This window comes from Manis pentadactyla, chromosome 8, assembly GCF_030020395.1.
Source record: "Manis pentadactyla isolate mManPen7 chromosome 8, mManPen7.hap1, whole genome shotgun sequence".
Taxonomy (NCBI): domain Eukaryota; kingdom Metazoa; phylum Chordata; class Mammalia; order Pholidota; family Manidae; genus Manis; species Manis pentadactyla.
Window position 1 is genome coordinate 82192411 of NC_080026.1, and position 15900 is coordinate 82208310.

Here is a 15900-nt window from a genome sequence, read left to right on the forward strand (position 1 = left end):
AATAGTTAGCAAGGCTTTCACTTAACTGAATATCCAGGCCTTGTCACAAACCTCCTAGGTAGCTACTAGGAAAGGGCTCTCCGCCAAGTTGACAGGGGTTGTGCAGCTTAACCCTGACAAACTACAACATGGTGCTGGTCAATGGACTCCTGACATCCACAGACCCAGTTCACCTAGTCACACACATTTCTCCTCCTACAAATGACATACCTGAAAAGTCAAACACCCCAACACAACCTGGGTCTTAGGCCAGTTAATAAAACTCACAGAAGCTTAAAGGAATCTCTTTTCTCTGAATCTGCCTTAGTAACACCTGCCAAGTCCTAGGAACCAAGTAAACCACAAGCATTCCTACCTGTCTCCCTGACTATATTAATCAGAGACTAAAGAAACAAGGCCTGTAGGCCATCACCTAAACAATTTTAAAACTTCACTCAGTAAGGCCACAGAACATTTCACAAAGTATATTTGGCTGGATGTCAGTTTTAGTGGAGAGCAAGTGCTAAGAAATAAAGCCACCACCTTACATATTCTTCAAATCAAGTGTTCAGAAGGCCTCTGATCTTATACACCAGGAATGAACATGTTTGTCCATGCAAAGCCAATGTGTCTGTGTACAATTTAGACCTACTTATAATATGGTCAAGTGTCAAACAGATAACCCTTTCACAGCATCCCCACCCCACCCCCATTCTCCCTCCCAAACAAAAAACAGCCCAAGCTGCTCACTGTGTGCAAGAGGCTAGAGATTCTCTTTTATATGTTTTAGTACTTGCCCGTAGTTCCAACCCTCCCATTTACTAACTCGAACCTTAAACAAACTGCTTCCACCAACTTCCCCCTCTACTTAAACCCCCACTCAGCAGAGATATCTCTCTCCACCAAGAAAGCTACAGAGGAGGCTTGGAAGTGTCTTCCTCTGCAAATTCCTCCTCCTTCCTACCAAAAGGGCACTTCAAGAACTTTCCAGTCTGGAAACAGGTGAATGCTGCTCCAATTCCATTCACCAGGACTGGATTTGAACATGCAAAGTGTCACCAGGATTGGATTTCAACATGCAAAGTGTTTTCCTACAATCAATTTCTATTTAGGCTGCCAATCACACTGAAACTTTGGTGGAAATGTGATTTCTAAGCAAATTCATAATGCTATCCAGTTCCCGTGAATGAGCTAGTACTGGGGGACTTTTTTCAGTCCTAGTATGCCTGAAGGGTGCGTCCGGAGTGTGGGTCCTCCTCCCCAGACGTGAAAAAGGAGAGTGGGTGGTTGTCCCAACAGCCCTCTCCCGCACCCCGTGAGGGGCCTGGACCCCCGGGGAAGACAGTACTAGCTCACACGTACACACTCCTCCACTGAAGATTTTTTCCTAGCACAGGGACACTCTAAACCTGCCCTATTTCATCTGTGGACTGCAATCTTTGACCCATCCCCAAATTCATGCCTTTTTGTCCATCTAAAGGTTCGGTCTAATCAGCAATTCTGCAGCAGCTACCAGGCCCCTGGAGCAATCTTTGACCCATCCCCAAATTCATGCCTTTTTGTCCATCTAAAGGTTCGGTCTAATCAGCAATTCTGCAGCAGCTATGGTAATTTATCCCCTTGATTTCTTGACATTCTCCTCTCTCGCCTGGCTGGGAAACTGTTTTGATCTTAACAGAGTTGTCTGTATGGGGATTCTGCATGTTAATAATGTGGTTAACTGACAGGGATGTTAGGTGAGAGCACACAATATACACTTTTTCCAGTTACGTTTAGCCTCATTACAGGCTACGGAGGCCTTTCAAAAGGCCTGATAGACTAGGAGGGAGAACTACAAATCTAATCTTACCCTCTTCGAGGGAGCCTCGGGGTCCAGGGGGAAACAGGACAGACTGCTCTCCCATCAAGTACCTGGACTCAGAAGCAAAATACCCCCTAGACACCCCATCAATGAAGCAAACACCGTACATCTTGGTCAGCAAAGGAGTCAGTCGATACCGTTAAGCCTGTCCAGGCTTCCATACCCCTTCACTCTGTCCAGGCCAGTGTAAGATACAGCATTTTCCCCGCTGTGTACCGCCGCCGCCATCCCGCCCCCAGGCAATGCACGGACTTCCAACCGAGGTGGGAACAGTGGCTCCGGTACCCGCCCTTCCATCTCAATCCTGGCCAGAAAACTCCACTTCCCGGATTCCCGGCACTCTCTCCCGCCCCCACCCCGGGCGATCCAGCGAGAGCCGTCCTGCTGCCAACGAAGTGCCCAGCCCAGCTGCGCACCCCCCGCACCCCAAGCCAGGCCCCTGGAGCAGGCCCCAGCTCCCTCCCTCTCTCCCAGCCCACAGCTCCCCACACTCCGGACGCACCCCTAAAGCATACTAGGACTGAAAAAAGTCCCACCCCGCCCCCCAGCCACACCGCCAGCCTCCAGCTACGCCCGGGAGGGGCCTCCTCGCCAGACGTGAAAAAGGAACGTGGGTAGTTGTCCCAGCAGCCCTCTCCCGCACCCCGCGAGGGGCCTGAACCCCCGGGAAGACAGGCCTGCGCAGCCCCAAGGGGACACCTCCCTCTCCCCCACCCTGCAGGAGCCGGCAGGGCTTGGCAGGGAGTGAGCTCGCTGCGGGTCCCTGCGAGTGGGGAGCCCGGGGGCTGCCCGGCTCGGGGTGCCGCCTCCCCGGAGGCGGGCGGTGGTCGGCGCTGCGGCGCACCCCCGGGGGCACTCACGATGGTCACGCTGGCTTTGCGCAGGTCGCGGTTCTCCTCCTGCAGAGCCTTGCACTTGAGTTTGTAGGTCTCCAGCTCGATCTTCAGCACCTTGTTCTCCTGCTGCAGCGAGGCCAGGCGGTTGGTGAGCTCCTCCAGGCGGAACGGCGAGATGACAATGCCCCCCGACTTCCCACCGCCGCCGCCTCCCCCGCCACCGCCGCCCGAGGTCGACGAGCAGGACGACTGCATGGCGGCCGAGCTGCCGCTGTTGCCCCCCGCCCCGTCCGTGTCGCTCTCACTGGCGCTGTCCGCCATGGCCGCGGCGGGCTGGGGAAAGGAGGAGGAGGAGGAGGAGCAGGGAGGCGGCGGCGGCGGCGGAGCCGGGCTGCGAATGAGTGGGCGCCGGGCGAGGACCGAGCAGCGCCGAGCTGGGCGCCTGGCACCAGGGCGCAGACTCGGAGCGGCGGCGAGAGAAAGAGAGGGAGCTTCCCGCTGCCAAGAGACCTCCTCTGCCAGAGAACAGAGACCCCGCCCGGGCTCGGGCAGTATTGCACTGGGGCTCGCTCCCGCCGGGCCTGCGCGCTCGCTAGGCCGCCTTGCAAAGCCTGCGCAAGGCTGTGGGACCCGCCCGCCGCCGCCGCCGCCGCGCGCCGTCGGCCAGCCGGCTGGGGACGCGCTGGCACTGCCGGAGCAGCGAGGCCAGGCCAGCCTCCGCGCCAGCTGCTTGCCGGCCGCACGTGTTCCGAGGGAGGGCCTCCCTGCCCCCTAACCTAAGCCCACTGCCGCTTAGCCTCTTCCGGGCTCGCGCTCGCCCCTGCAAAAAAAAAAAAAACCCAACGCCCGACTAGCTTCGCAGGTGCTGGGGACACGTGGAAAGGTCAACTCTGTTCCAGCGTCCAGCCCCCCGCCGAGTCCTGACCACCACCACCCTTCTTCCACAGTCTGTGTGTGCTCGTGTCTCCCTCTGTCTGTTTCAAATATACAAGCAGCCCTTTCAGATATATCTTCTCAGTGAGCTTGACTGGGAAGCTGTGGATAGCGCTGAAAGAACAGAAAGTTCCCCTGCAAGAAGCCGAGGTGGGTGAAACAACTGCAGTCACAGGTTAACCTTGTTAAGAAAGAATTTGCAGAGGAGGCCCGCGCTCTTTTCTCCTCCCACTAATAATCTAATAAGCCATACTGTACTCAGTTGTTTAAACAAGGTGCTACTGTTTTTCTTTCTGCACCTTGCAAACAGTGCCAGGACCTGTCACGCAATGGAATTAAGACACTAACATTTATCTAATCCAAAAAGAGAAACACTTTCTGTGGATTAAAACATCTCTCAAAATGCCGAAGTTCCAAAGTAAGTGCAGATACAGAAATAGGCTATATAAGTAATGATTAAGTGGGAATATAGTCACCCTTCTTTACTATCATCTTGCCCATTCCTAGAAAATATTAATAAGTGAGCAATAAAACATAAATTACTCTACTGTGGTCTAATTCAGGGTTCCAATTTTGAAGCATCAGAAATTCAAAATAAAAACTTATGTGCCTCCTCTCCTCTCCCAAAGAAAAGCTTTCAGGAAATTGGCCCAGCAGGTGAGAGGATTCTAAACATCTTTACACTGTTGACTCAAAACAGCTTTCACTTGTGTATAAAAATTGGAAAGTGAAACTGACCAGCTAGTTTTATTATCCAAGCTTAGTAAATAGGAGGACAAACACGTGGAAACAAAATAGACTAAAACAAAACAAATCCCCAAAAAAGATGTCAAATTGTTTCTATTCTTTTGAACTTTTGGAAAAGTTTCTATTGCGTTAGGAAGGATAAAGAGGAGGCTTTAATGATTTTTATTCCCACTCCTCCATTGTGTTTAAATCTCAACGTGATCTAATGATTAAGCTGTGATTAAATGGCTAATGGAAACTTGTTCTTGGGAATAAACTACCACTCCAGGTGTTTCAAATGACATCATCTTTACCAAGATGGCTGCTTCCAGCAGACATCCCAGAAAGGCCAACTGCAATTAAACCCCAAATTTCTCCTAGCTATTTTTCAGTTTAGTGCTAGAAGACTTCTGAACTTAGTAACTGGTGGTGTGGCAAGAGAAAAAAAAAAAAAGTTGGATTTGCCTTTCAGAACCATACAGCCAATGTAAATAATTCTGTCCGAAGTGATCCACTTTAATCTCCAGTGAAACTTAATTTGTATCGCTGACTTTTCCTTCTGGGTATCTGGTACATGAGACAAGCAGCTCATTAAATTGGGAACGCCTTCTGGAAAACTCACATGCTGGGTGAAATGGAAGAATAAAGCTAACAGAGAGCAGCACCACAGGGGAAACACAGATTTAACAGCATTCTTTCCACTTTATTCAGCACTGTGATAGAATCTTAAGAGCTGTCTGGTTTCCATACTTTACAAGTTTCTATTGTTCCCTATCCCATAGTATCTTAAAGACTCCACTTTTACAGCTATTGCAACAGAAACATTCCTTCCAGGCAAAGCAGGGGGAAAGTTAGCTCTCTCTCAACTTTATCATCAACTAACTGCCTGAGAAAGGCCACTTACTGCTTGAAGTCAGCAGAGGCGTGCGGTTTAAAGTGCCTGAGTTTCTTAAAGGGCACAGTTGCGGAAAGCTTTAAAATGTCTTGGTTTTGAATAGGATATGGAGGAAAACTGCATTTTGACATGGTAGTTGTAGGCAGCAGAACTTTAGGGTAAAAACCATCTCCTAAAGCCTCCCTGCTGATACAGATGGGAATAAACTGGAGAATATTTTTCACTGTGGTTTATATTGTTATTGCAAAGCAAAAGCATGTCTAATTTTCTACTTCTTGTAAAAGTGATTCCCCTTATAAACAGACCATTTATCACAACATTCGTTCAGTAATAGCATTACAATGGAAATACTAGTTACAAACCAATAATATCATTATAAAACTCCTCAGTTTTCTGGGGGAAATGAATCAGAAGAATTAATGGTAGTGTGTGCTGCCTGGAGGAAGAAGAGACAAATTTAGATAATCATTTCCATTGGAGAAATAATGAAATTTACCTTTGTCCTAAATTCAAGCTGTAGAAATATAACAACCAAGGAAAATAATATCTTATAGTCTAATTTAAAGGCCCAACATCAATATCTCTATCTAATGCCATTTCTGCAGCTGATTTACTCTATGGCCTCAGAAGTTTTAATAATAAAATTAAAATAATGCCGTAAGTCACAGGGAAATTTACTGTTTAATTTTTAATGGCTGTACATACCTAGTTACACTAATGTCAGATATGAGTGTTTCATTCAAACTCTAATGGATTTGGTGGTTGCAGGACTCACCACCACAGTTTTGAAAAGAATGGGAGTGAGCAGAGAATGAGCTGCTATCACAGAGCATCAGGATTGGGATAGAATCATAAGCCCACTTTGGAGTGGCTTTTCTGGCAGCACACTGATTACAGGCCACAGAACCATCACAAACCTCCGTCTGGTTTCATATTCCCAGTGTCAACTAGCCAGGAGATCCTGGATCCAAAGAACCACATCTATACTTCGTACTATTCCTTGTCTTCAATCATCCCATTTCCTTAGCATGCTTTTTTCAATATTTTACACTTACTAATATCAAACTAGCTTTGCATATGCAGTGTCCTACCCAGAAAAGAGATCATGACTACAAGATTAATTACATATCTCATCTCTATCCTCCCATTTGTGTTCACCCATTATTGGTTCACAGGAATCAAAACCATTTCTTACAAATAGGAGTCTAAAGAAGTAAGTCATCAGCTAAAGTAAACCAGATGAGAATCACTTGTAAGAATTGCAACAATGAAAAAATAAAACATGCTTTATGTATCTGGTGATTTGGCAGCCTACAAAACCAAAAACTTGTCTTGACACAGATAATACAGAATTGCTTACCAGGAAATGCTTTTTAAGTCCTACTAACTGCACAGTAGTGCTTGGAAGAAAGTGAAATGAAATCCCAGGCTCCAAAAGCAAAGAGGAAAACTGGAAACAACCTAAATATCCATCTACAATATAAATCCTGTTATGTTCATGCAAAGGAATAATATTCAGCAATAAGAATCAACAAACTACAACTACATGAAACAACATAAGCAAGCCTCACAAACATAATGATAAGCAAAGGAAGCCAGACATAAAAGAGTATGTGCTGTAGGATGGCATTTATATAAAGTTCAAATAATAGGCAAAATTATGATTCAAATAATAGGCAGAATAATGATTCTCCTTGGGAGGAGATAGTATTTGGAAAGAATACTAAGAGATTTCTAGCAACGTTCATTTTCTTTATCTGGGTACTTGTTACATAGCTATGTTCACATGTGTGAAGGTATTGAGCTATACATTTATGATCTATGTACTTTTCTATATTCAATAAAATGTATGAATCAAAAAGAGGCAGTGCACTATAAACCAGTGTAGTATACCTGGCAGCTGAAACTGAGGCAGCAGCATTGTGGGTCTTGTTAATCATGATATTTGTACTTAACATCAAGGATAGTACTTATGAGGCAGACAGATGTAACTAAGACACCCACAAAATGCCAGACCATCAAACAGCTACCCTGCACCAAAAAGTTGAACTCAGGGGTGGGGAGTCTTCCTACCAGCAAACAGGAAGACAAGGAAGCTTGTTTGCCTGGATTCAGAGTTTTTTTAAAAACTCTTTGGAAAAGTTATAATCTAGACCTAAGCCTCATGGAATTAGAGACTTTACATATATACTTCATGTTACCTATATGGTCCAGAAATCCCTAAGATGACATAATATGTTAAAAGTTGGACTGGCATGGTGTGGGGAAGTTGGGGTTCCTATGGCCAGGATCCTCACTGAACTTAAACCACCTGATGATGTAATTGGCCTCCTGCTGGGCTGCCGCTTCCACACCTTTAGGCAATAAGCTATTATTGTGCTATATAGAGAGCTCGGCCCAGTGCTCTGGGTGGAGGCAGAGACGATAGTGCTCGACCTACCACCGGAGAACAAGCCGGGTAATAAACCCTTTCACCCCAAAGAACTTTTGCTGTCAATTTCTTTGGTCACACTGAATCCATAGCAAACTTGCCCCTGGCTGAAACCCATTGGCAAGACACATGGGAACTCTGGCTGATGGAAATGTTCTTGATCTTGGCTGTAGTGCTGGTCACACAAATATAAACATTTGTCAAATATCATCAAACATATTTAAAAACGGTATTTGTACTCTATGTAAAATCCAACCAAAAAAATCAACTGACAAAAAATAGTTGGTAAAGGAATGGTAATGCCCCTAATGTACCTGGCAGAAGCTAGCACAAAGTCACTCTGGAAGCAGTCTCAAAATAAAGGTGAGATTACAATTAAAATTAAAAACACACAGAGAAATTCTCCATCTTGAACAAAAATTAGCAAACAATAAAGAACAGGATGTTATTCCTAGAACTTCAGTTAAGACAAATGTTGGGTAGAGCTGGATTAGATAAATTAATTATGTTTAAACTTAATTAAAGCCATAAGAGAAGGACTAGAAAGCATAAGACAGTAAAACACAGCCAGAATGAAGACAGAACAATCACAAAAGAACCAAACAGAACATCTGTAACTTAAAAATATAGTAGGTTAAAACCCATTAGCCAAACAACACAAATACACCAACAGACAAAAAAAAAAAGCCAGCTTTATCTAGCTTGCTGCAGCAAAAGGAGAATAGACATTAGAGCAATTGTGGGAAATATAGGATTTGTGCTTGCACTGGTGATTCTAAGCAGGGCTTAACAAAGCATGGGGCAGTTCTGGATCAGGTGTTCTCAAGAAGTGGAGGAAATTCAATGCTTACATATCTTGATAATTTTCATCTAAGAAGCATGATATTAAGCAGGGCTAGAGTTATCATTGGCAAAGAAGCAGTAAGCACTCATATTAGTTAAGAAGGATGTTTAGTTATTTTTGTGGCTACAAAGTGTCCTTTCTGTCTTGTTCTGAACACCGACATGGTGGAGTCTTATCTGATCATTGTTTTTACTCTATTAGCATTGTCTTCTTTCAGTTAGGAACACCTGAATTGCCACTTGAGCAGTTTTTTAATTTTATTAAGTCCTTAAATTTAAAAACATCTAGAAGTATATTAATTAGCGGATGGACACAGCTGAAGAGAGAATTAGAAAAGTAAAGGATAGATCTTAGGAAATTAGAATGTAGCACAGCGACTTACAGAGATATAAGAGACTTAGAGGATAGAATGAAAGGTTGTCTTGCCAATGGGTTTCAGCCCTGGGCAAGTTCGCTATGGATTCAGTGTGACCAAAGAAAATGACAACAAAACATTCTTGGGGTGAAAGGGTTATTCCCAACTTTATTCTCACAGTGGCAGGTTAGTCACTAAAATCCCATTCACTCAGAGCAAGTCTGCAGCAAGCCAGTCTCTGCCTCTGGGCCCCTCTGTTTGCACAGCTGTCCTCTGGGCTTCTCTGCACAGCCATCCTGCACAGCCATCCTCTGGGACTCTCTGCACAGTTGTCCCGCACAGCCATCCTCTGGGCCTCTGTCCTCAGTGCTGCCACCACTCCAGCCTCTGCTCTGCTCTCCTGCAGCCTTGCAGCCCTGCCACCATGTTGTGCCCAGAGCACTGGGCAGAGCTCTTTATATAGAGTCAACAGCCATGTATTGCCCACAGGTGTGCAGTAAGCTAGTTAACAAGGGCCAGTGAGAATTCTGGCCACAGGAACTCTCATTTTATCCACAAAGGTCCAAGTACATTTACTAGGTGTTCAGGAATTAGAGAATAAAGAGGAAGAATGGAGAAGCAATATTTAAAGTGATAATGGATAAGGGCTCTCTATACTTAATAGAAATATGAATGTCATATTCAGGAGGTAAAATGAGAATGAAATAGGAAAAATAGAAATAGAGATATGTCAAGAGAAATTCAAACATATACTGGTAAAAATTCTGAAGAACAAATGCAAAAAATAAAAATAATCTTATATAAAACCAGAGAGAAAAAAGAAAACAGGGATTACCTACAAGGACAATTACCTACAATTAGAGAATAAACACATTTCTTAATATCAACAATAGAAGCCAGAAGACAATATAGTAATAACACCAAATTTCTAAGAAAATAGTACTAGGAATCTATGCACAGCTATATAACTATTCAGGAATAAGACTAAATTAAATATATTTTAAGAAAATTACATTACCATTAACAAATCTAGCTGAAAGAATTTCTAGATGTTTTTCTAGAAGGAGCAAGATGTAAGAAAGAACTGTGAGCAAAAAAACTTGGAAGGAAAATGAGTACATCTAAACAAATACTGACTATATAAATATAAAATAATAATGATGAATAATGAGAGCTTTAAAGCTGACAATAGTTATAATACTATATCATGGAGAGCTAAAATACTGGAAAACAATAATGGGTAGAGAAGAATTTCAGGTAAAGCATTTTAAGGACTTTTTTATGTTCAAAAGGAGAGTAGAGATAATGAACCCCTTATGTTTTTTTAAGTTGAGTAATGCATGTTAAAATTTTAAAGTAAACTACTAAAGGAAGAGAAATGGAATTTTTAACTTTCAAATCAGTTAAAGGAATAAAAGAAAACAGCAAATACTTGCTCAACCCACTTAGAGGGTAAATAATATAAAAAAAGAAAAGAACTAGAAAAAAATCTGAATAAATAGAAAGCACATGCATACACACAAAGAATGTGGAAATTTATACAAATATATCAGGAAGCACAATAATTGTAATTGAACCTATCTATTAAAACACAGAGATAATCAGACTGGAAAAAAAGAGAAAAAAATCCAGTCATATTTTTTCAAGACTATAGGACATTAAAATGAAGGATTTACAAAATTTGAAAGCAAAGAATGTAAAAATTTACATTCTACAAATACCTACCAAAAGATAACTGGAGAAGCTATATTAAAATTGGCCCCTCAAAGAAATCAAAAGTGCTATAAGATATAAAAGAAAGTAGACACCTAATAATTAAAATAAAAACCAGGAAAATATAACAATTAAAAATTTTATGCACCTAGTAATATAGCCTCAAATATATGTATTAAAAATTAGCAGAATTATAAGGCTACATTGACAAATCCTCAATCATCATAGGTGATCATAGCACATCTTTCTGTTCAAAGATTAAGCAAATTAAAAACCAAAAAGAATGTGGAAGATATGAACACAATGAACAAAATTGATCAAATGTATTTCTATTTCTATTTTTATTTATATAGTCCTGCACCCAATTACAGAGTAAGTATTCAGGCACACAATTTACCAATTGACAATGAACTTGGCCAAAAAGCATGTCTGACCACATAATATCTCGTATTTATTAGATGCTTACTCTGCCAAGCACTGGCTAAAAGCTTTAGTGCATCACAGGCACTAACTTGTTTAATCCTCACAACAATTCTACTTGAGTTATTATCCTTATTTTAAAGATGAAGAAACTCAGGCTACAAGGATTAAGAAAATTATCTGAGTTCATCAACTGATAAATTGAAAGACTGGGGTTCAAAGTAATGCAGTCAGCAGACATGTGCTTTTCTTTGTTTAAAGAGAAAATTTTTAAAGTTTTTAAAATTTAAAAAGAAAACACATAGTCTTAACATCCTGAATTAGTAAGTTTTTCCATTTGGTCATATTTCTTCTAGTATTTTTCTTTTTTCTTAAAGATGTAGAAAACTAAGTTAAGTCCCCTTTAACAACCACTCAGTTTGATTTCCAGCCTCTTCTCCATGATAGATATATGTCCTTTCAGTTTATATTTTATACGTTTATAATGGCCAATACTTGCCACCATAAAATGTTTAATATTGGTTTTGGTGAATAGGCATATGCAAATGTGCACATTTCTGGGCATCAGTCTTAACAGTTAAATGGAGAATGCTGAGAAAAGCATTTGAGTAAGAAAAAAAAAAATAGCTCATGGTATTGACCAAGTAACAGTGAGAAATTTATTGAGGTCATATCATAAGCTATATGAGATCAAGTGACTAGAGATGTAATTTGAGACCAGATTTGATGCATTTTTTTTATACCACAGGAATGAGTTTAGATTTCATCCTGTAGGAAATAGAGCAGTTGTCTTTTTCTAAGGGGAGTCATACATTCAGATATTTTAAAGTAAAACAGAAACATCATGTTTCACCCCAAATAATTTTCCTACATAACCATGATATAATTACGTCTCTGATAAAATTAACAGTAATTCCCTTATTATCACACAATACCCTACTGATACAAAATCTTCCCAATTGTCTCCAGCATGTCTTTTATAACTGGCTTATTCAAACCAAAAGCAGCAATAGAGGCCAGATGGAATCGAAGACCACATATTTTTGCATTGATTTGGTTCTTTTGTCTCTTCAGCCTCTTTTATTTCAATAAAGCCTTCCCATTATTTTTTTCATGTCACTAAAATACTGGAGACACTTGCAGAATATCATTTCCAGATTTGCCCAATTTTTTCTTTTATATTGTTTTAACATGTTCCTCTGCCCATTGTGTATTCTGAAAACCAGAATTTAAGCTTATTAGATTCAGGTTAGACATTTTGGCAAGAATTTTTCATAGGTGATGCTATTGTTTCACACTGGATGACCTCAAGAAGGACATGATGTCTGGTTGTTGACTAAAAATATATGCTGAGGTTTAGCCACTGAATTGAAGTGATGACATCAAGCTTTCACCACTGCCTTTTGCTCCCAGCAAATAATTGATGGGATGATATCTTGGCAATGGACACATTGTCATTCTGTCTCCTGTTGAGACAGGGACCATGGGTTTAGACAGAGTAGGGTGAGGGCCCTTGGAAAAAGGAAGGCAAGGTAATTATAGTCAGAACAGTGCAACAATATGCAAGGAAACCCCCTATCAAAACTCTGTGTTAAGCATTAAGCTCTAGAGTCATTCTTCAATGAGATCAGTTAATATTCCCCAGATAAAGGAAAGTATCTCAGCACAGCCCATATTTGTATTATGCTAATCATTTGTAAGATTCACTTTAGCATGCTAAAAGGGACTTAATGTCTCATCAAGGACAAACATCCTAAGACCACTTTTAGCAAGTCCACACCCCTAAGCCCTTTATCACATTCCCAACAATCCTCAACTTCCTATAAAACCCCTAGACAATGCACAACTATGGGCTCTCTTGTCCCCTCCTGGTGTGAGCCAGGAGCTCTGTCTTCTCACTTTAGCTTTAAATAAAAGCCTCTCCTCTCCCTGGCTCTCCTACCTTGAGTGTTTGCTAAATTCATTCTTTGACTCCGCAAATAAGAACCCCAGTATCATTGTTATCACTTGCCCTACTGGTCTCAGCATACATGGATGGTCCCAGTTTCCATCAGTAATTTCTTGAAGTGTTGCAAAATGGTAATTGTCTAGTTCTATTAAGACAGGGACAGTGAGTGTAGTCAGAGTAGGGTGAGGCAGGGGGTATTCCTAACTCTCTCCTAACTTCATCAATTTCACGGAACCCAATGCTCACCACCGCAAGGTAAGAGACCTATGCTTCACTCATATTCCTGACTAAATGCTGTACTTTTTATCTCATAAAAATGTATCTGGGCACCCGTTAGCCACTTAAAAGATGATTAGCATCGGTTACCAGTCTTAAGTCTCTGGTGAAAGGTTTCCCGGTGTCTGCCGCTCCTTGATCCCCCGCCCCTGGACGGACGGAAATGTCGGGGAGTGGCTGAGCTGATTTCCTACTTTCCTATCCTAATCTGCGGACTCCGAGGGCAGACTGGACTAGTAGGCAGTAGTCCTGAGATCTTGGCTCCAGCCGATTGATCCATAGGGCTGAGTAAACCTCCGGCTAAGATGCTGCCTAAGCGAGAGTCGCAGATAAACCCCCCGACCTCTTGTTTCACAGATGAAATTTGTTATAGTGGGTGACTAGCTAAATCCCAAGCAGTAGCATAAACTGGTGTTTGAGTACAGACACCCCCTTCCATAACTGTACATGTAAATAGCCCCATTTAAATTCTAGCCATAGCTCTATTCTATTGTTCTCTCTTCCTTGGAGGCAGTCTTCCTGGGGCTATGGCATTTCCTTATCTGCAGCCCAAGTGGACTATGCTAAAGCCTGTGCAGAGAAACTAGGGTCTGGATCAGGACTCCTAGAGGCATAAAGTAAGAGCATACTGGTGAGGTTCCCACTAGATCCAGGGCTCTGAAGCAACTCTTGCTTAGTGGGAACGCAAGAAGGGAATCAAGGCAAAGTACAGGCCACGCTGGGAAGGAGTGGTTAAATCCTGTAGGCTTGGCAGAAGAAGTGATTGACCACTGTCACCCAGGCTCCAAGGTGAGGGGACGCCCTCACAGAGAAAAGGCTCACTAAGTGTCGCACACCTTGTCTTTCTCTCTTCCAGGTGGAAGCTTTCTCTTCAAGTTTAAAGCCAGACACAGCTCTAGCTTGCATTCTAAAGAACTGGGAGCAAATTTGATCCCCAGAACCTGAAAAAGTGCTTTATCTTCTGCACACAAGACCGGCCTCAATAAAAGCTCTCTAGTGGAAAGGCTTGGCTCCTGAGAGAAATATACAATATAAAGTTATGCAGCTAAATTTATTTTAATGCAAAGAAAGAAAATAGTCAAAAGTCCTATAAACTACTACAATATAAAACTAGTTTTCTAAATTATTTTGGTGGAAATCTATTCTACTTATTGGGTTCATCATCTTCAAAAATTGAAAGGTTTTTAAACTAGACTCCCTGAAACAGAAGAAATTTATCTTCTGCAATACAGCCTGGCTTTAAATGACTGGAGCTAGAATTGTACTTGCATTTCATTTCCAGCCACCTGGAGACACACAGTCCCTATCAGTTCAGAGCCTTCATAGGCCCGGTCAGTCTGGGGCCATCTAAACTTTACCCAGTGATATAAACTGCTCGCCCGTAGAGTGTATTCTTGAAAACTAAATTACTTTTAGTCAAATAAGCTAAAAAGAAAAGCAATTAGATATCAGTAACTGAAATCTCTGTATCAGTTTATCTGTCTGTGTATATGTTCTTTTATGAAAAATGTTGCTAACTGTAGTCATTATGTCTCAATCTGTATGTTTGTGTGTCTAAGCATGTAAATGAAAATTTTTTCTATCTCCAGATAGTATTAATAAAATTAATTTAAAGACAAGTGCTTGTGAAAATTACACATTCTAAAATTTCCAGAAAATTCTAATAGAAAATACTAAGCATTAATGCTAATTTAAGTTGAACTGAAACAGACATGTCCTTATGGTTATCAGCTGCCTAAGTTTACCTAAAGTCATTTAAGTTGATGTTATCTGCTAAATCTTTTAAGAATAAAATGCTTAGAAGCTTAACTTTGTCTAATATTCAGTGAAAGTTTTGTAAGTAAGCTGGCATAGTTGTTAAGAATGAGTGAACTAAATAAGTGTAGTAAGTGAACACCTTAATAATTGTGTTACAGTGTGTATACCTACTTACAGCCTGAAAATTTTTGTGATAACCTAAAACCTTAAAGTTTTGCTAAGTTAAAAATAAACGTTTGTGCTTAGTGAGAGATTGTGCTGTAAAGCTCATAGTTACAAAATTATAAAATGTATTCATAAATTTGTCAAAGATTGCTAGTGTAACAGTTTACAATAGCCTGCTTCTCAGTGTTCACTAAAAATTAAAGTACCTAATGGTTTTCAGTTCTAATTAAAACTACTTAAAATAATAAAGAAAACATTTCTGCATGCTAAAGAATGTATCTTTTGATAAAAAAAAGTAACTTTGTTCTAAAGTACAGCTGTTTATTTAGAGAGAGAACTCTAAATGTAAGAAGAAAGTTATAAAAAGTTCATAGAAAAATTTAATATAGTCATGCTATATAAAATTAAAGCAAATGAGTCTCAGTATCAAGCATACAACAAAATTAGAATTTTGTTTTCAGTTAAAAAGACAAAGATTTCTTAACTGTTAGTCTGCTCTTAATATTGAAAGATTGCAAAAGTTCTCTAATTGTTTTATCAAAGCAGTTTCTCATGCTTAAAGTCTCAGTAAGTTGTCAGAGTATTTTAAAAAATGAGATCTTAATATTAAAAGGACTAAAAGCTAAACTTTGCTAACAACTGTGTAACCTTCTTTATTTGCCTTTGAAGTATTTTGTTGTCATTCTAGTTAAATAAATAAGTATTGCTTCATAGCAACCTATAATCCTATTTAAGCAAGTGCCAAAGAAACTTTCTTCTA

General features: G+C 41.0%; 1 protein-coding gene across 1 annotated transcript in view; it reads right to left on the reverse strand.

Moving 5' to 3' along the window:
* The window catches only part of CCDC6 (coiled-coil domain containing 6), a 117448-nt gene extending 114132 nt beyond the window's left edge, over positions 1 to 3316 (reverse strand). Inside the window, exon 1 of the mRNA XM_036895034.2 lies at positions 2701 to 3316. Within this exon, the coding sequence (XP_036750929.2) occupies positions 2701 to 2997 (297 nt within the window). The 5' untranslated portion in view covers positions 2998 to 3316. The remainder of the gene's footprint in view (positions 1 to 2700) is intronic.
* Between the last annotated feature and the right edge of the window lie 12584 nt (positions 3317 to 15900).